At 67.7% G+C, this 20,203-nt stretch overlaps 1 protein-coding gene across 6 annotated transcripts in view; it reads left to right on the plus strand.

Moving 5' to 3' along the window:
- Positions 1-14,385, plus strand: part of ZNF469 (zinc finger protein 469) — a 290,420-nt gene extending 276,035 nt beyond the window's left edge. For all 6 annotated transcript variants that reach the window (XM_067720960.1, XM_067720961.1, XM_067720963.1 and 3 more), the window contains one exon: positions 1,793-14,385. In XM_067720960.1, the coding sequence (XP_067577061.1) occupies positions 1,920-13,085 (11,166 nt within the window). In that variant the 5' untranslated portion in view covers positions 1,793-1,919 and the 3' untranslated portion in view covers positions 13,086-14,385. The remainder of the gene's footprint in view (positions 1-1,792) is intronic.
- Positions 14,386-20,203: the final 5,818 nt, after the last annotated feature.

Raw genomic sequence — 20,203 nt, forward strand, 5'->3', positions numbered from 1 at the left:
GTTACCATCGCTACCCCGAGGGCGTGCAAACCCACTTCCCCGGCCCTGCGCGCCTACTGTGCGCCAGACTCCAGGCCAGGGGCGCGGGCAGAGGAGCAGATGCAGACTCGCCCTCAGGGCTCAGGCGGCAGCAGAGCGAGTCGGCAACCCCCCCCAAACAGCACACATCCCACAAGGGCCTGACCCAGAGTTGGCAGAGAGTCGTCTCTGCAGCAGCCCCATCGGGGGCTCCACTGGGATACCCATTTTCCAGGCACACGGCGACTGAGGGACTTGCCCCAGCGGCGTCACGGGGGGCCCGCCCTCCCCTTGGCCCCCACGGCTCTCTCGTGAGGGGGCCGTCCTGGGGGCCCTGACTGCTGCTGCCCCTACGCCAGGCACAGCCCGGCTCTGAACAGGTGTCCGGACCACATGTGGGGCTGGGAGGAGGCCCCGCAGGAACCCCCGGTGTCCTTCGCTCGCCCTGAGGGCTTGGGCGAGTTACGCCCCTCCCTGTGCTCCATAATCCCACCCGTGAATCAGCGATGACAGTGGCGCTTCTGACCTCTCGAGCCACTGCGAGGACCAGAGGAGCGGCTGGGAAGCACTCAGTGTCCTGGCCCCAGTGAGGGCCCAGAAGGAGCTCAGGCTACTGCTATTGCCATCACTTATTCATTCAGCAAACTTCACCCACGAGCCCTGCCCCAAGGGCTCTCAGTCCACATGTGGAAAGGGAAGCTGAGGACTTGCCCCAGGCAGTGGAGCCCAGAGGAGCGGGGAGGTCCCTACCTAGGAGGGAGGGCGCCCCCAGGCTGATGGGATGGGGAGGGTCCAATGGCGGGGCTGGCCTGGCAGAGGATGGGGGCGGCGGTGGGGCGACGTGGCGCCCACTGCTGGCCGGCACTGGAACCACGCCCAACCTGGGTCAGGAAGCCTCTGCCCCGACCTCAGAGCTGGTGGCCTTCACATGGGGCTGAGCTCCCACGACTGTCTGGGGAGAGCCAAGAAAATCAGCGTTGCTGACAGCCGGCCGCGGGGTTGCTCTGTGGACGAGACCCCCAGAGCCGCCAGGGGGATGGGAGTGGGGTCATGGAGACAGAAGGAAGGGGTGAGGGCCATGCCCCCGGAGGCTCCCCTCACCCAGTGCTCCTAAAGCTCAGTGTCCTGGGTGGGGCCTTTCTCCAGAGGCCCGTGGGGCTGTGCTCCGGGCTAGGGTCACAGGCACAGGCCAGATACGTGTGCCCCCAAACAGGAGCTCAGCTCAGGGACCCAAGAAAGGAGCCGGAACCTTCCGGAGACCGGGGGTCCGCAGGGCGAGGGCCTGGAGGCCGTCCTCTGTGATCCCAGGGTCAGGGGATGGGGCAGGTGAAGGACCAGGTGGGAGCCTCGGCCAGACGCCCCCTCCGTCCTTCCTGGGCTCTCCGCCCTGGCCGTCGGGTGCCCGTCACCCACCACGGGGCCACTGCAGGTCTGGGAGCCACGTGCCACTTGGGGCTTTGCTGCTCAGGGCCCGGCTGGTGCCTCGCATGGCTTGCTTGGGGGTGGCCAGGGGGCTTCTCAGATCTCAGGCCCCAACAGTATTTTCTCTTTTTCCTTCCTTTTCCTCTCCAACCCCAATCCGCCCCCCACTAAGCCCTTTCTCAGTCTGACAGCAACTCTTTTCCCCTCTCATCTCTCAAGGTGCCGACGGAGCCAAGCCCCCTCCCCTAAAAGTACAGGTCACGTGCCCGCCGCTTCTGCTCCCAGCCTGCCACGCCACCATGGGAGCCACGAAGCCCCACGGTCCCCGACCCACTCTGTCCTTTCCTTGCAGGCTCCACTCAGGACCATGAGAGCAGGCCCCTCCAGGGCCCCTCAAGGGGCGAGGATGTCCGCCCAGCCCGCTTTCCGCGGCCCGCCTCAGACCACAGCATCCTCCTAGCACCCAGGACGGAGGGGCCATGCCTGGGGAGCAGCCCCTCGGAGCGCCACCCCCAACCATGACCGGAGACCTGCAGCCCTGCCCAGCGGCCAGTGGCACGGGGGGGGGCCCCCTGCAACCTCCCAGTGAGGTCAGTGCCCCAGCCAACAGGACCGCCAAGACCACGGGCAGCGGGGCCCAAGCCATGGACAGCCCTGAGGCCCAGGTGCGGCAGGCTGGGAAGGCGGGGCCCAAGGCCCCACTCCCCAGAGCCCAGTCCCTGAGCAGCGCCCCTGGGAAGGGAAGCAGCCCCCAGGCCCCAGCAGGGAGGAACCTGGTGCAGGCTCGCACACGGCGGGCGAGCAGGCTGGACAGCGGCCCCCAGCAGCTCTACGGTCTGAGCATCGCCAGCTCCAGGCCCAAACCCGCCCTGGACGAGAAGACCCCTGAGGGCCCGCAGCAAGAGGCCCCCCGGCCCCCAGAGGCCGAGGCCCCCCGGGGCCAAGGAACCAGAGCCCGTCTCAGGCCCGGCCCCCCCAGGGCTGAGGCCTCGCCTGGCCCGGAAGAGCTCAGCTTCCAAAAGTGCTTCCAGGAGACCCCCTCCAGCTTTACCTCCACCAACTATACCTCACCGAGCGCCACCCCTGGGCCCCCGCCCCTCAGGGCCCCCCAGAGCAGCGGCGCCAGCCCCTGCCGGCCGGCCTCCTACGTGGAATTCCAGGCCAGCAGGGCCGACGCCTGGCCTCCCACGGCTGAGAACAGCTTCCCAGGTGCTAGTTTCGGGGTGCCGCCCGCTGAGCCGGAGCCCTTTCCCGAAGGCGGCAGCCCCGGGGTGGTTGCCTTCCAGTACCCCTTCCCAGAGCTGCACGGAGCCGGCCCGAAAGCCTTCCCCGAGGACGCGGCCGGGCCCGAGTTCGCCGAGAGGACGCTGGTGTTCGCCTTCCACCAGCCTCGGGGAGCGTGGCCCGAGGAGCCGGTGGGCACGGGCCCAGCCTACCCCCTGCCCGCCCGCTCAGGCCCCCCAGCCCCGCCCTGCTACCCCGGCCGGCCAGGCGGCCTCAATGCCCCCAGCGACCTTGGTGGTGCGCTCCCTCCCCCTGGCGCTGCTCGCCCGGCCCCCAGCCCCTTCTCGGAGAGCACGGCCACCTTCCGGGACAGTTTGCACGAGAGCATGACCAAAGTGCTCCCTGAGAGACCGCCTTCGGCCCACGATGGGCTGGGGAGCCCCAGGGGGCCCCCAAACTCGATGGCCCAGAGGCAGTTTCCCGGGCAGGCGTATGGAAGCCCCGGAGCCGGCGGGGTGGGCGCCAGCCCAGGGCCTCGGGACACGGAGCTGACTGCCTCCAGGCCCCCCGCCGCCAGACTGCCCCCGCTCTGGGACCCCGCCCCAGCCCCTTACCCCACGCCTCCCCTGGGCCCCCTGGCCACTACCAGGAGCGCATTCTTCGAAGCCCAGCCTGGCCCAGGCCAGCAGCTCAGCCTCCCCCAGAGCCCCCCGCTGCCCTGGCCCCAGGTGCTCCCGGCCGCCGGCCCCAGCCCCCACCAGATGGAGATGTTGAACCAGCTGCCTTTCCCCCCGGAAGTCCCCGAGTGGCAGGGGGGCAGCCAGGGAGCCCTGGCTGCTGCCGCAGGCAAGACGCCTGGGCCGGGCGAGAAACTGGCGGTCCTGAGAAACAGCCCGGGCCAGCACAGCAGTGGCTCCCCTGGGCTGTTCGCCTACAACGGGCTGAAGGACCCTGGAGCCCAGCCCCCCTTCTTCGGGGCGGCCCAGCCCCAGGCCTCCCCCCGGGGCCCCCCCGGCCCGCCCCCGCCCAGGGTGGTGGGAGCCTCCCCCAGCGAGTCCCCGCTGCCCTCGCCGGCCACCCACACGGCCAGCAGCACCTGTTCGTCGCTGTCCCCTCTGTCCAGCAGCCCAGCCAACCCCAGCTCGGATGAGGGCCAGCTCCCCGCGCCGCTCGGGCCGTCCGCCTTCTTCCACCCACCCACTCACCCCCAGGACACCGGCAGCCCCTTCCCGTCCCCCGAGCCCTCGCACGCCCTCCCCATCCACTACCAGCCGGAGCCAGTCAAGGCCTTCCCTTTCCCCACAGACGGGCTGGAGGAGCCCCCGTTCCCTAGCTCGGGGCTCGAGGTGGGCAGCGTGGGCCTGGAGGGCTTCCCCCAGGAGCCGCCCCCCTACTCTGCCCACCACTTCCCCCTCAGCAGCGCCAGCCTGGACCAGCTGGACGTGCTGCTCACCTGTCGGCAGTGTGACCGGAACTACAGCAGCCTAGCCGCCTTCCTGGGGCACCGGCAGTTCTGCAGCCTGCTGCCGGCCAGGGCCAAGGATGGCCACCAGCAGCCCCCCGGGTTCCCCACACCCCCCGTCACCCCCTCTGCACTGGCTGCCCCCAAAGCGCCGGCCAGCGGGACCCCGAGCCCACTCAGCCACACCAGGACAGCGCCCTTCCTGCTGGGTGGGGACGTCCGGCCCGATGGCAGAGATGACCCCCTGAGGATGAGCTTCCTGCCCAGCCCGGCCGCCGCCCCCTTCCCACTGCCTACAGGGGACCTGGACCTGGACGACGCCGCCAAGCTGGACAGCCTCATCACGGAGGCGCTCAATGGCCTGGAGTACCAGTCAGACAACCCTGAGATCGACAGCAGCTTCATCGACGTCTTCACTGACGAGGAACCTTCCGGCCCCCGGGGCCCCGCCACTGGGCAGCCCCCCAAGACCAGGCTGGGGGCAACGCCAGAGAACAAAGCCCAGCTCCCGCTCCCGGCGGTGGCTGCCCCGCTGGAGCCCCAGCCGACCCGGCCCGGCGACACGGGCTACCCGGCCGGCCCCAGGCCCAAAACCCGCTCCCTGGGCCCAGTGCCCTCAGAGGCAGACGGGGCCGGCCTGGCCGGCCAGCAGAGAAGAGGAAAGCGGTTTAAGTTGTTCCGGAAAGAGCTGGACACGGTCAGCACCGCCAAGAGGCCGGGCAGGGGCTCCAGGGCCAGCCGCCTGAGGCCGAGGAGGAAAGGCCGGGCTGAGCCGGCCCTGTCCCGCCCGCGGGACCTCAGAACCCAGGCCCCCAAGAGCCACGCGGACCCGGGGGGACGGGCCCTCCTGGTGGAGACCCGGAGCTCCAGGCGCCTCCGACTGTCCCCCGGCCAGGATTGCAGGCGGAGGCGGCCGCGGGGCGGCACCTGGAGCAAGGAGCTCATCCACAAGATCGTGCAGCAGAAGAACCGGGCGGGCAAGCACGGCCCAGCCCCGGGCACCGTGGACGGCGGGCCCCCCGACTGCGACGGCGCCTCTGAGTCTGAGGAGGAGGTTGGCCCGCGGCTGCGAGGCTCACGCCCCAGAGGCCGGCCCCGCCCCAGCGGCCGGCAGTGGCGCCGGGGCGAGAAGAGGAAGGAAGTGGACGTGGCCCCGGGTCCCAGAGAGGACGGGCAGCAGCAGAAGCCCAGGAAGGCCGTGAGGCAGGAGGCCGTGAGGCCTGGGGGCTCCCCGGGCCCAGAGGAGCCGGGCAGGCCGTGGCCGGGTCCCATCGAGAGTCCCGAGGCCCAGGGCCCGTCGCACGGCTCAGAGGCTGGAGTGGGCCCTGAGGAGAGAGGCCCCCAGTGCCTCCTGCAGGGTCTCACGGGCGCCGAGACCCCAGAGGAGAGCCACCCCTCTCTGGACTTCCCCCGAGACACCGCGAGCCCTGAAATCGCTGAAGACCTTCCCCCCGAGGCCACAGAACTTCACAGAGAGGCTCTGAGCTCCTCTCCAGCCACCCGTGGGGGAGGAGACCCCTGCCCCCCAACCCCAGAGCGACCACAGCTCCGCAAGGAGGACGCAGTGCCGCCCCGCGCGAGCTCGCCCCCGCTGGGTGCCCCCCGGTGCTCGGAGGCCCCTGCCTCCCCGCCAGGAGAGTCACTGGTGCCCGTCGCTAACGCAGCCGACACGGCCCACCCCGAGCCCAGGACCCTCGTTTTGAAGACCCCTGGTCTTGGAGATTCCGTGGGGCTTCCAGCCGCCAAAAAGGGGCCTCAGCCCTACAGCAGCCCTCCCAGCGGATTGTTCCTCAGACCCAAAGACCTGGCTGGCTGTTTCCACAAAGACCTGGGCTCTCAGTCCTCAGCCCCAGACAGCCCACCGGCCATCAGGGCAGGCCTCTGCCAGGGTGGCGAGGACGCCAGTTCCCAAGACCCCAGGCCGCCCAGGAGCCCACCCTACACAGTCGTCACGGGCCCAGGCAAAGCTGAACCGCCACCGGCCTTGGAGCACGCGGCCCTTTTCTCGGGGCTGCCCGGGCACGGCTTCGAGCCGCCAGTCTACGTCAGCCTCTCTGGGAACGGGGACACCCAGGTGCCACGTGCGTGTGCTGCCCCTCCCCCGAGGAAACCTCAGCTAGACCCGCCGTTCCCCTCGTTTCTGCCCAAGATGGGCTGGTCCCTGCTGGAGGAAGTGTCCCCCGTGCCGCCTGGCCATCTGCGCCCTTCTCCCAGCCTCTCAGGGGAAAAGGCATTCAGTCAGAGGTGTCCCAGTGAAGGGACTGTGGCCACCAGCCTCCCCACTTCGCCCGGCAAGGTTATCAAATGTAGCACCGCTTGTAGCGGTGACCTGTCAGAGGAGGAGCTCGAGATCAAAAGGCTGGTCACCGAACTGGAGAGTCAGCTGCAAAGCAAAGGCGCACAGGACGGCCCGGGAGAGCCGTGCGGAGCCAGCGTCACCAGTCCTGGGGAACTGAGTCCACACCCGGAGGGGGCAGAAACAACTGTGGCCACCACGGGGGGCACTCCAGGGGGCCCCCAGGAGGAGTGGCCCTCGTTCCACCCTGGAGAAGCAGCCCTGGCCCCCAGCGCCCACAAGGACGTGGTTCCTGGGGGTCCTTTCAGGCCCACTGGGGCCAGCCTCAGTTTCCGGCCAGTGCAGAAAGCCGGGGTCTCCAAGACGGGGCTCCCCGGGGCCCACCTGGAAGTCTGTTTACCAGAGCCCCCATGGGACATGGGGAGTTTAGCGAAGTGCAGCCCAGGCCCTGAGCCTTCACTTCCTAAGGGTAACAGGGCCTCCAGAACACAGCACAGCCAAGACCTCCGCCTGCTCTTTCTCTGCCCACGGAGAGGGGGGCGTTCCCCGGGCTCCCACAGGGCACCTGGGCCCTGCCGAGACCCCTCAGAGCTGGAAGCGTTCGGCGGCCCTGTTGCTCCTCTTGCACCTGGTTTGGCATTTCGGGGGGCCGAGCTTCTGCCCCTGGGTGCCACCCCACATTCTGGGGCCAGTCACAACAGTGCCCCCAAGGGACACTCTGTGAGCAGCACAGGTGGGCCAGGAGGAGCAAGGCTCCTGTCCTCGGTAGCAGGGGGCCCTGGCCCTGAGGGTAATGAGGGGTTTGTACCAGCGGGGGCCTCCCCAAGTCGTGCCTCTGTGCCCGACCCCAGCCCCGGCAGGAGGCCCCAGGACCCAGCCTCGAGCCCCCTTCATCAGCTCCAGCTCCTGGTGGCCAGAGCGGCCGAGAGAGAAGATGACACCCGGGGCTCACAGGGGCCCCCGCCTGATGACACCCGGAGCCCTCAGCACAGCGACCCCTCAGATCCAGGAGAGGAGAGTGTGGAAGGTGGGAAGATGGCCTGCAGCCCCGCCCAAGGCTTCCCGGGGGGCGTCCTTGCTGTGGCCGGACGCCAGCTGGGGCCAGAGGGAGGTGGACATCCAGGCTCACACGGCCAGGCCGAGAAGCCCGAGGGCCAAGCTGGAGCCAGCCAACCGCAGCCAGATGACCGGGGGAGGCCGGGGCGGCCGGCCCAGCCAGCCGGGCAGCTCCAGCGAAGCAGGGTGGCCGTGGGCCTTCGGGACGGGGCACGGGCCACCCCAGGCCCCGCCTACTCTGAGGCGGAGTCTTCTGTCCCAGCCTTGGCAGTGGCCGACACGGGAGATGGGCCCGAGGACCAGACTCCAGAGGCAGTAGCTGGCCCAGGCCTTCAGAAGCATCTGCTGTTCACTGGCGGGAGCCCAGTGCCCCCCACCAGGGACCCGGCCAGCCACACCCCCTCGCCCACCTCTGCAGCCACCCCTGATCCCTGCGGCCCCACGGAAGGCCCAGCTCGCCACCCTCTCCGGGGGGACTGTGGCCCCCGGGAAGACCCTCCTGAGGAGCCCAGCTTCGTCGGTGCCTTCACTCCCGCCCGTGGAGGGGACTGCCCTGGAGGTCGTGTGGCAAGGACCCTAGAGGGTTCCAGAAAGGAGAGACCCAGGGAAGCTCCTGCCTGTGCCACCCCTCCCCCCCCAGCGAGGGCCACCTCCCCGAGAGTGACCATCACGGCCGCTGCCCGGTCCGGCATCCCTACCACTGGTGGCCTGGGGGCAGTCAGAGGCCCCAGGGCCGAGTGGCCAGACCCCAGGGGAGCCCTGTCCAGCACCCACCCCGATGGGGTGCCCAAGGGCCCCTCCTCAGAACCCCCAGGCAACAGGGAAAGCCACGGTGTCACCGCTGTGCCCACTGACCCTTCCACACAGGGGGCCATGGGGCCAGATCCCCACGCCTGCCAGGAAGGTGAGGCAGAGGCCAGCCTCCAGGAACAGGAGGGCCTAGAGATGCCCGGGGCTGGGCGCCCTGCCGTTACAGACGCCTCCGAAGCCGGCACCAGGGCTCTGAGGGTCACCTGCCCTTCCACAGAGCCCCACCCAGGCAGAACCACAACTCCGAGCGGCACAGCCAGCGACTCCAGGCCACGCTCCCCCCAAAGCCTCGGGGACACCCTCCACCAGAGACCCCAGGGGGATCCCCTCAGTCCCCAGGACCCCAGACAGAAGCCTCGTGGCTTTAAAAAGAAGCCAGTGTTCACTGAGAACGGCCACTGGAGGGGCGGAGCCCCCAGCGGGCAGCCCGTGACCTGTGAGGTCTGCTCGGCCTCCTTCCGCTCTGGGCCGGGCCTGAGCCGCCACAGAGCCAGGAAGCACGGGCTGCACAGGGCTACTGCCTCCCAGCCGAGCCCGGCGGCCCCACCTGCTCCCCGGACGTGCCACCCACCGGGAAAGAAGAGCCGCGGGGCGCCGGGGAAGGAGCGACCGAGGCGCCTGGCGGGAGACCCCCGCCAGGCCGGGAGGCTAAGCCCTGCTCGCGGCTCTGTGGCCCCTGAGGGTGCCCTGGGTCCCGGGATGTCCAGGGGGCTTAGGCGGGGGCTCAGCCTTCTGGGAGCACCGGGCTGTCCCCCTCGCTGGGAACCACATCCCCCAGACACGGTCAAGCAAGGGGTGGATGTGAGGCCTGCAGAGCCCAGGAGACGGGACCAGCTGGAGAGGGATGAGTCCCGTTCCAAACAGACAAAGAGAGGCGGGGGCCAGAGGCGGGGCAGGCCGCCCGCAGACTTCCCCAGCGAGTCAGAGGGGAAAGCCAGCAAGAGGGCGAGAAAGCCAAGAGCGAGAAGGTTCCGGGAGGAGAGCGGTCTCCAGGGCCCCGCAGATGTGACTTCAGGGAGAAGAGGCTGGACTCCATCGGCTGCCATTGCCAGCCGCCCAGCTCTCCCGAGCCGCCGCCTCTCACCAGAGGCAGAGCAGGAGACTGAGGCCCCGCAGCCGCCTCTCGTCGCCACGGACCTGGAGGAGACGCCTGCACGGAAGCCTCCCGGGGATCGGGTGGCCTGTCCAGGGATGGTGGAGGGGGCACCTCCTGGGCCAGAAGGGCCCGCGGGGCGGAAAGCAGCCTCGGCGAGAGGGTGCGGGGGACCCCGAGAGACCAGGATGTCTGGCATCTGCAGAGAGCCGTCGAGGGCAGCTGGGGATAAACCTGCAGGGGACAGCAGAGTGGCCGAGAGCAGAGCAGGGCAAGGTGTCCGGGAGGGGCACGAGGCCCCCTGGGACCCCCAGGGCCCTCCCGAGACTCGTGGTGCTGAAGCAGGCGGCACCGTCAGCAGTTGCCTGCGGGACCCCCTGCACAGTCCAGGAGAGGGGGTCCGGGAGCCGGAGAGCACCGCCCCTGAAGCCCCCAGCCCGAATCTCGGAGACCCCCTGAGCTTGTTTGATGATGAGGCCTCCTTTTCCCAGCTCTTCCCCCTGGGAGACCGCTTGGTTCGGAAGAAGAACCCCCGTGTCTATGGGAAGCGCTGTAAAAAGTCGAAGCCACCTCCCCAGCCCGCGCCCAGCAGCCGGGCAGGCGGCAGTGCCACTCTGTCCTCCTTCCGCCTGCCCACAGACCTCAGTGACTCTGGCTCGCTCTGCCTGTCCCACGAGGACCCGTGGGGTGACGAGGCTGCGGGTCTGCCGGAGTCCTTCCTCCTGGAGGGCTTCCTCAGCAGCAAGGTGCCTGGCATTGACCCCTGGGCCATGGGCCCCAGCCTGTGGGCCCTGGAGCCCCACGCGGAGGCGGACCCCTGCTGCGCCGAGGACCACCCGTCAGAAAGCATCCCTGAGCTGCACATGGTCCCGGCAGCTTGGCGAGGCCTGGAGCTGCAGGCCCCCGCCGACGGGGCCACCTCTTCTCCGGGAGGCGCGAGCCCCGAGCCCCCCAACCTAGAGCGAGAGCACCACGAGTGTGGCGTCTCCGGGAGCGCCGCGGATCTGCAGGTGCAGGACCTGTGCTTCCTAGGACCCTGCGAAGACCCCGCGGGTCTCCCCAGCACCAGCTTCTTGGACTTCAAGGCCACGGCCAGTTCCCAGGGCCCACTAAGCAGGACAGAGGGGGCGGCCGGGGCAAGAAGGGCCCCAGGCGGAGGCCGGCCCACCAAGGCCAGGAGGGCGTCCTACAAGTGCCGGGTGTGCTTTCAGCGCTTCCACGGCCTGGGAGAGCTGGACCTCCACAAGCTGGCCCACAGCCCCTCGCCGCCCCCCACCTGTTACATGTGCGTGGAGCGCAGGTTCGGCTCCCGCGAGCTGCTGAGGGAGCACCTACAGGAGAAGCACGTGCAGAGCAAGGCCGGGCTGTGGGCCTGCGGCATGTGCCGGCGGGAGGTCGCCGGCGTCTGGATGTACAACGAGCACCTGCGAGAGCACGCTGTGCGCTTCGCCCGCAAGGGGCAGGCGCGGAGGTCCCTGGGGAACCTGCCCGGATGTTGGGAGGGGGACGGCGTGGCCACGCGCTTCCTGAGCGGCATCGTGGGACAGGTCTCCAAACCCCACCGGGGCAAGCGCTCCATCGGCGGCAAGGCAGGCGGGGGCCCCGCGGAGGCGGCAGGGGCGGATGTGGGAGCTGGGAAGGAATTCCCGGGGGAGAGACGAAGACCCAAGGCCCGCGCCAACGGCTCAGACCCGGACAGCGCCTCGGCCCAGGGCAGCCCGTCAGCCTGCGTGAACCTCGCCCCGCCCGGCGGCTTGTCCCCCGACGGCCGTTCGCACAGCGAGTCCCCGCCCCCAGCCGTCCCGGTGCACCAGGACTGCAAGGACCCCGCCCGCGACTGCCACCACTGCGGGAAGCGGTTCCCCAAGCCGTTCAAGCTGCAGCGCCACCTGGCGGTGCACAGCCCGCAGCGCGTCTACCTGTGCCCCCAGTGCCCGCGGGTGTACCCCGAGCACCAGGAGCTGCGCGTGCACCTGGGCGGCGAGCACGGGCTGAGCGGGGAGCTGGAGCTGCAGCACACCCCGCTGTACGCCTGCGAGCTTTGCGCCAACGTCACGCACATCAGCAAGAGGTCCTTCGTCTGCAGCTCCTGCAACTACACCTTCGCCAAAAAGGAACAGTTCGACCGGCACATGGACAAACACCGGAGGAGGGGGCAGCAGCCCTTCACCTTCCGCGGCGTGCGGAGGCCCGGCGCCCCCGGGCACAAGGCCTTGGCCCGAGAGGGCTCGCTTCCCAGCAAACGGCGCAGGGTGGCCACGTCCAGCAGCCCCCCCGGGTCCGGCGTGGACGGGCCTCTGTCCCGGGACAGCGGCCCCACCCTGAGCGAGTGGTCCCTCCCAGCCCTGCCCCAGCCCTGCCCGGAGACAGCTCCCAGCACCACAGCAGGGCAGCCCGGGACCCCAGAGAGGCCCACAGACCCCGTGGGCCACCCGGTCGGTGGCGGCGATCTGCCCTCTGCCCTCCAGGAGCTCCTGCCCCCGTCTCTGTCTCCTTTCCCGGCGGCCTCGGCTGATGGCACAGATGGCCACGCGCCGGACCAGGCCCTGGAGAGCTCCGAGGACGAGGCTTCCCCAGGCAGCCCTGGGTGCTTCCTCCAGCAGGCTCTCCCCTTGGGGGGCTCTCTGCCCCAGCCGGGGGCCAGAGGCCAAGACGCAGAGGAAAAGAGGGCAGCTGGCCCGCTCTCAGGGAAACACAGGACCCCAAGCGCCCCTGGCAAATGTGCCCCTGACCATCACCCAGAGGCCCCCTCTCTGCTCTGGAAGGAGAAGCAGGTGTCCACGTGTCACGTGGCGCCTGCCGGGGGTGCAGGAGGCCCCTCCCTCAGAGGCAGTGCCAACAAGCCCGGGGGCTGCCAGAGCTCGTCCAGGGACAGGTCAGCCTCGTCCACCGCCAGCAAAGCACCCAAGTTCCCAGTACAACTGAAGAAGGCGGTGCCCAGCCCATTGCCCACAGAGCTCCCCCATGGCACTGAGGACAGGCCAAAGCCCACCACCCTCAAAGTCAAGCCGGGCCCCGGCTCCCAGGGCGCTGGAGGCCCCCGGCAGGGCACCAAGGCAGCAGGCGGCAGCCAGCCCCAGCCGGCCAGCGGGCAGCTCCAAAGTGAGACAGCCACCACCCCAGCCAAGCCCAACGGCCCGGGCCAGGGCCCTGCCCCAGACAAGGCCCCCCCTCGAGCCCCAGCCAAGGGCTACCCCAAGGGACCAAGGGAAGCCAGTGACCAGGGGCCGCAAGGGAGCCTGGGCCCCAGGGAGGACGGGGACAGCAGTGAGAAGAAGAGGAAGGGCCGGGCGCCGGGGCCAACCAGGAATGAAGCCGTGGGGAGCCTAGGGAGAGGCCCCGCGGTCCCTGACAAACCCCCCCGGGCCCCGCGAAAGCAGGCGACTCCCAGCCGCGTGCTCCCTGCCAAGCCCAAGGCCAGTAGCCAGAACGGGACACCACCCCAGCCCTCAGAGCCGCGGAAGGGGGAGCCCGGCCACACCCAAGGGAGCAGCAGGCGCGGCAAGGAGGCGCTGGGCAAGGCCCTCCCCCAGGCCAGACCCCTGCATAGGCCCCCCAGGAGGGGCGGGGCTGTCCTCGGTGCTGAACCCCCCAACTCCCGGGCCTGCCGGACAGCCGAGTCCCAGAGCCACCTCCTCAGCCAGCTTTTTGGGCAGAGACTAACCAGCTTCAAGATCCCGTTAAAAAAGGATGCTTCCGAGTAATTTATAGGAGCCAGCGCGTGCCGGGAGTGGGGCTGGGGACGGACTGGCAAACGGGGGACCCGGTCTATGCTGAGGAGCTCCAGCCCTCCGAGAGTTTACCTGGTGGCCACATCTTAACCCACCTGCCGTAGCGTGCAGATACTCAAACTTTGGTGTTAGACCTGCGACTCTGATGCCTTGAACAGGGCCTGGGGTGGACAGCAATCCCTTTCTAGCTGGAAGGTGAGGGCGAGGGGCGGGCCAGCTGCAGCCTCTTTGAGACCATGCAGCTGTTTTCTCAGTACCAGGACGTTAAAGAGAAAGCCACTCACACCCACCCCAGCCCCGTGTGCCCCGCAGCCAAGGCCTGGTACGCCAGGGAACCCCTCGCTTTAAAGGTTTGCACAGGGCGCCCCACCTATGTCGTCTAGCAGGAAGTAAGTTGAGGCAGCCGCCGGTCGTGTGGCGGCAGCCTCCGTCTTAGTGTCGTTGCTGCTGTTGCTGGAATTCCAAAGCGACCCTAGAAATCAGATGGGGGCAGAAGAGCCATCCGTGAGCTGCCCGGCGCCCCCCGCACCACCACCACCCCCGAGCACAACAGGCCTTCTCTGGCCACAGGGTCGTGCCGGCCACTGTCCGTGCCGCTGACGGAAGCGCCGGTCTCCAGTGCACCTTGACCCCTGGTCCTCCCTCCCCACCCGCGCTACCCCCAGCCCGGCCTCCGCAGTTGCCCTCCCTAGGGCCTGCCTTCTATGTGGACCTCTCTGCTGCAAGTATCAGCAATTTTACTCTGAAGATCCTGGTGCTATTTTCATGTTGTAATGTGAATACAGGCTTCCTTGGTTTGTTTTACCTGGGGGGTGGGGTCGGGCCAGGAGGCGCAACGTGCCACCCGGGCGGCCCGAGGCACCAGTGGCCTGAGAAGCCCTTCGCTGGCTCCCGGCCGTCGGTGGGAGGCTCCAGCCCACGGGCAGCTCCCGCGCTGGCACGACCCAGGGGCTGGCTCGCGTGTCCTTTCTACAGAATCGTGTCTCCGCGGGGGCAGGAGGCAGGGAGAGGTTTCCTCCTGTTCTTAGGCGTCTCTGAGGTTTGCGGTCTGTTTTGTTCTGTTTCTTCATTTTAGCCTTGGGTGCAACGTGTGTGTCAAAAGCTTTAATTCTGATATTTCGAAAGAAACCAAATCAGGCCCGTACTGCCTTTGTAGGAGGTACGTGTGCCGCTCAGTGCCTCTGTAGTGCTGATGAATAAGCCCGGGGGCTCTGAGGTTGTAACATCTTAGCGCATCCATGCTGTCAAATATATGTCCACTCTTTTCACGGGGCACCTCCTCTGTGGCCTCTGTCCTCCCGCCAGCCCCACCCTGCCTGCCTCCCCAAGCCGCCGCTTCGTCCGTCCTGTCCCAGGGCCACCTGGCCCTGCAGAGCTGCCCCAGCCATAGGGTGGTCCCACCAGCCCCCAGACTTGTTGACACGGTGCAGACAGTGCCTTAGTGCTGGGCGGCACCCTCTCAGGAAGGCACTAGCACAGCTGGGTTAGGGGACCCAGAGGGCAGCAAAGGCAGCAGGAGGGATCACACTCCCACCGCAGGCTCAGACCCCTGGGGCCCACGTGTCCTGAAGACCCCCGTGTCCGGGACAAGCACCCGGATGGCAGGCAGGGCCCGTCCAGAGTCGGGCACCAGCCCTGATCCCATCCTGCCCCTGACGGCTGCCTGGACACGGGGGTCTCTCAGAGCAGGCCTCAAACAACACATGTCGGGCCGGGGGTGGGGGGGCCTCGCCAAGCCCTTCCACAGGGAGGGATCCTGCACGTGACCCGAGACTGCCGAGCCCACGCCCCCCCACCCCCCACGCCCTACGCACTCCCCCTTGTCCTGCCAGGCCCCGGCCCTGCCATTCCCTCCGCCAGGGACGCCCTGCCCTGTCCTCTCTCTCGGTCTCAGCCGCTCCCACCAAGTCCCCCGCCCAGGTGGGCTGCCTCCATTTCCACCCCTACCGTGGGCCGGGAACTAGCCAGCGGCTTACCAAGTGGTGCAGGCTGGGAGTTGCGCTTTCCGTGGGTGGAGCTGGAGCTGCGTCGGGGAGAGGCTATCTGGGGACTTGGTGGTGGATGCCCGTGGGCCGGCTGAGTCCACGGCACTGAGTGCCCCCCGCCATCGGCTCACCACGCCTCGGGCGGCCTGGGGCCGGCGTCTGCATCCCCAGAAACATGACAGGGCGTCCAGGCCCTGCCCCAGACTGTGAATCCGGGGCTGGGGCGAGCCGGGCGCTCCGCGCCCTCGGGTGCTGAGGCTCACCACGTCGGGGACCCCCGCAGCTCTAGTCTTCTCAGGGCTGGACGTGAGCAAAACCCACCCTGCTGGACCCTGAGCCCACCCTGCAGCCGCAAGCCCCGTGGCGTGGACAGCGCCAACCTGGCCAGCAGGTGGCAGCATTCGCCGGCTCAGCGGGGAAGGGGCAGCTCGGCTGCCGGGCCTCAGTGGGCACCGGCCTCCAAGCCCCACATTCACACATCACAGGTACACTGGGCACCCCCGTCCCCACCGACGGGCCCGGAGACACACACTTCACACGGGGGTGCAGTCCTCCACGGCTTCGCACACACACACCCACACACAACCACGTGAGTGACTGTGGGGCACATCCGTGGGACCCAACCCTCGAGGTGTCCGGGGTGGGCATCCCGAAGGGCCCCACGTGAGCCGAGGGAGGGGGCCGGACAGGGTGGGAGAGGGGCCAGGTGGGTATAGGCCTGTGCAGGGGCCATGGTTCCCTGATCCCCTGAGAAAGCGGAGCCCAGACCCCACTGCCCTCGCTGGCCTCGGGCAGAGACCCCTGGGCCTGGCTTCCCCACCTGGGAGGCCAGAGTGCCCCTCACCCTGAGACTGCAGGTCCCCCGGGGCTGCCCTGCACTGGGCAGGGGGCCGGGGAGACAGAGGGTCAGTAGCACGGTCACATGAGCGCTGTATCATACAACTGCACCCTCCCAGGCCCCAAAGCCTGACCCCGACCACCCCTCGGCCCCCAGCCTGGAGACGGGGCAGGAGAGAAGATGGTGCCTGGGACCAGGTAAGGAGGGCCAGGTGGAGGGGACGGGCGGGGGGAGCGGGTGGGGGTCTGCCAGAACTCGGTGGACAGGGCAGCAGGAGGGAGACGGCTGGTGGTGGAGCGGGCAGGCCAGGTTCCATCCCCAGGCCCCATAAAGGGGGAGGCTTGCCCGCGTGGCTAGAGGGCACATTCGCCGGGACCCTGCTGGAGAATGTCATTAAAGTGGGCTTCCCTAGGCTCAGACAATCCGGTCTCCCAGGGAGAGTGTGTAGACGGCCACACTCACACAGGTGGAAGAATCCGCATGTGCAGGGTCCCACAGAGAAGGCCTCAGAGGCGCAAAGGGCCTCCAGGGAAGGGCTGGATCCTCGTCACCGGGGTCCATCCTAGCACCTCCCGTGCGGGGACAGGAGTTGGAGGCCGTGGGTCCCGTCCGCGTCACCTGCGATCGTGCCGCGGGTGGGCTCTAGGATTGAGCCTGAGGCTGTGTCTCCCCAGACCCCGTGTCTCTGCCTGCCTGGTGGGTGGGCAGTGGCCCGAGGCCCCAATGCTATGGCCGTGCCGAGCCCTCGGGGCATTGCTCCTTTCCGCCCGCCTGGGAGCTCAAGGCCACAGCCCCTTCCCACAGGGTAATGTCTACCTTGCTGACCGGCTGGCATGGCCTTGTGGGCTGCAACTCAAGGCCACCGGCCTCCTCCCCGGAGCCTCAGGCAGAGAGAGGATGCAGATGGCCCTCCCGGGGCCCAGGGCTTAGCTGGGCCTGAACACACCGCACCTCGGTCTCAGCTGCCGAGAGACCCAGGACCGTTGCTGGGGCCCAGGCAGGAGGGCGCCCACCAGGGGCAGAGACACCAGGCTCGTCACCAGCCCTCTGGGCCCAGGCAGGAGGGCGGCCACCAGGGCCAGAGACATCAGGCTCGTCACCAGCCCTCTGGGCCTCAGTTTTCCTTTTGTTTTTTTATAAACTTATTTATTTATTTTTGGCTGCATTGGGTCTTCGTTGCTGTGCGCGGGTTTTTCTCTAGTTGCTGCGCGGGGGCTACTCTTCGTTGCGATGCGCGGGCTTCTCATTGCGGTGGCTTCTCTTGTTGCGGAGCATGGGCTCTAGGCGCGCAGGCTTCAGCAGTTGTGGCTCGCAGGTTCAGTAGTTGTGGCTCGCGGGCTCTAGAGCGCAGGCTCGGTAGACGTGGCGCACGGGCTTAGTTGCTCTGTGGCGTGTGGGATCTTCCCGGACCAGGGCTTGAACCCGTGTCCCCTGCATTGGCAGGCGGATTCCAGGGTGGCAGGCGCCACCAGGGAAGTCCCTTCCTGCCTATTTAAATGGGCCCTGACACTCGGGGCTCCCTCCGAGGGCTAAGTGCTGGGGCTCACTGGCTTTGCCCGGATGCTGTCCCTCCGCTGTCCACCTGGCTCCCTCCCTCCCTCCCCTCCTTGAGGTCTTTGCTCAGGTGGCACCTCTTCTCTGTGGCCTCCCTAACCACATGCTAAGATGCCAGCTGCACCCCCATTGCCCCAGGCCCCAGCCCGCTGTACTTAGACCTGATGTGCCCCACAGCCCACTCCTTAATCCTGGCTATTGTCCTGCCGCTGGACCCTGAGTGACGCGTCCTGTGTGCTGTTCACAGTTGTACCTCCAGTGCCCAGTATGGGAGCACAATCCACGTCTGTGGGGGGAGGGGGGAAGGGGAGGGGGAGGGGGAAGGAAGGAAGGAGGGCGAACGAGGAAGTGTGCGCTTCCTATCTGGTGATGTAACCCACGTGACCCCCGCTCTCTTGGTTGGGAAATGTCCAGATAATCTTTCCTGTCTGCGCCTGGCTGGTAAATGGGCCACACCTGGGCAGCTGCATGAAGGGGTGGATCTCACTAATACCAGAGGACAGTTTCCCGGCAAGAACCTTTGCGTCCCGGGCTCTCAGAGGGTGCAGCTTGTTAGAGGTGCTGGTTTCAGAGAGGACTGCTGAGCCGGGAGGAGACCAGACTCGTTCCCCCGTCTCTGCTCCCCCAAGATGTCTGAGGGGTGGGCGGTGGATATCAAACAGGGACCACCTGAGCCCATCTCCCAGGCCAGAGCCAGTCCGAGCCACCATGGGGGCAGCCCGGGCAGCAGCCCACCGCCCCGTACACCTCCCCTCCCCGCAGGGTGGCCCAGGCGGCATCCAGTTGTCACTGGCATGACCCGGCTTCTCCCCTGCCCCTCCTGCAGGCCGCCTCTGATCCCTAACTTAATTTATTTTGACATCCTTGCTGCCATTTGACCTCCCTATGGAGTCACGTGGTGCTTAGAACTCATTATACCCCCTTGAAACAGGAAGTTAATTAAACCCTTCACAGAGCCGGTGTTGACAAGCATCGGTGAGGGCCCCTGGCACAACGGCCCAGCGGCTCCAGGGCCTTGGGCTGACCAGCAGCGGTGGGAGCGAGGCCTGGGTCCCCTTCCCCCCAGCGCAGCCACCAGGGCCCATTCTGGAGCAGCAGGCGTGGGTTTCCTAGGGAGACTCCCGCTCTGCTGCTAACCTGCTGTGTGGCCTTGGGGGACTGACTTCACTTCTCTGAGCCTCAGTTTCCTTGTCTGGCAAATGGGAATTCTAACCATCCCTTCTTCAGAGAGCTGTTGGGAGCAGACGGTGCTCAGCACGGGCCCTGGCACTGAGGAACCGTCCACAACTCACTCATACCACTGCAAGCGTAAGGTAACAGCGTGCTGAGTACCACAGAAAAGGCACCTGGGCCCTGCAAGCTGGACCAGAGAGGAGCAGTCAGGAGCTCCCTGAGGAAGGGTGGGGGGCCAGGCAGTGGGAGGGAAGGGTGCACCGGGCAGCAGGGACAGCTTGTGCAAGGGCCCTGTGGCCACAGGCCACCGGGACCCACATTCAGGGAGGTTCAGAGGAGAAGGTAAGGGCAGGGCAGGGCCTGAGGTTATCATTCGCTTAACGGAAGGCCTGGCTGGCTTCAGCCTTTAGTGGGGCCAGGAGTGGCAGTGGGGATCCAGTAGCGGTCAGGGTGGTAGGTAAGGGAAGCTTGGAGCGGGGGTTGGGCTGACAACAGTGTCCCCACAGGGCCTCTCAGAGCTATACGGAGGTGAAGTCAGGGACACTGGGGGCACAGTGAAGCAGAAAGAGGGCTCACGGTGTGGCCTGGCCATCAGAGGCCCCTCACCTGACCTGGGCTTGGGACGCGCTCCCCACGGTCTGTCCAGCCCTCCCAGCCTTTCCCTCAGCTGAGAACGCCCTTCTGCCACCACTCTCTCCTGAACAGTCTTCATCGTTCGGTGTCCAGCGTAAGTGTCTAGAACATTCTGTGGTTCCCTTGGTCATCACCTAGCAACCAGTGCAGAAGCTGGGATGTGGGAGGCGCCACAGTCAGCCCCCTCCCCACCGGCAGCCACTGCCCGGACCCGGGTGGTCCTCCTGGGTTGGGGCAGCAGGGAGCATGCCCGTCAGCAGAGCCAGGCCCACGGGTGCCAACCCACAGGGCAGAGGGCAGCGGTGGAGCAGACGTGAGCCCAGAGCCACAGTGGCACCAAGGCTAGGGGAGCCCTGAGGGTCATGCCCCCCACCCCCACTGACAGATGAGGAAGCCAGGACCTAACTGCTTAAGGACTTGCTCAGGGTCGCAGCCTCCAATGTGGCAGAGCCAAGGTTCAAACCCAGTTCTCCTGGGGCACAGCCAGGGTTAAGAACCCGGGCTCTGGAGTGCGACTGCCTGGGGTCACCACTTCTGAGCTGCAGGGCCACTCTGAACCTCAGCGTCTTCATCACCACCGCGACAGCCTTGGAAGCTGTGTCCTAGGCCCAGCTCTGCCACCTTCTGCCTGGGTGACCACCAGAGGTGGTCAAGGACATCATGAGAGACCGTGAACCAGCCCAGAAGAAGGGCTCGGAAAAGGCTGGTGATGCCGACAATGACATCGCCCCTAGAGCCATCCCCAGGAGGCTTCCCTAGGCCCAGACAACCTTGGAGCCTTCTCGAGAGGCCTCCAGACTACTAGACCTTGAAATCCAGCAAAGCAGGAAACATCCAGGCCGTGGTCAGGGCAGCCCAGCTCCACGCCAAGCCCTTCTCAGCTCCATAGTGGGTGTTGCCAACCCCCA

The sequence above is a fragment of the Pseudorca crassidens genome, chromosome 20, assembly GCF_039906515.1.
Source record: "Pseudorca crassidens isolate mPseCra1 chromosome 20, mPseCra1.hap1, whole genome shotgun sequence".
Taxonomy (NCBI): Eukaryota; Metazoa; Chordata; class Mammalia; order Artiodactyla; family Delphinidae; genus Pseudorca; species Pseudorca crassidens.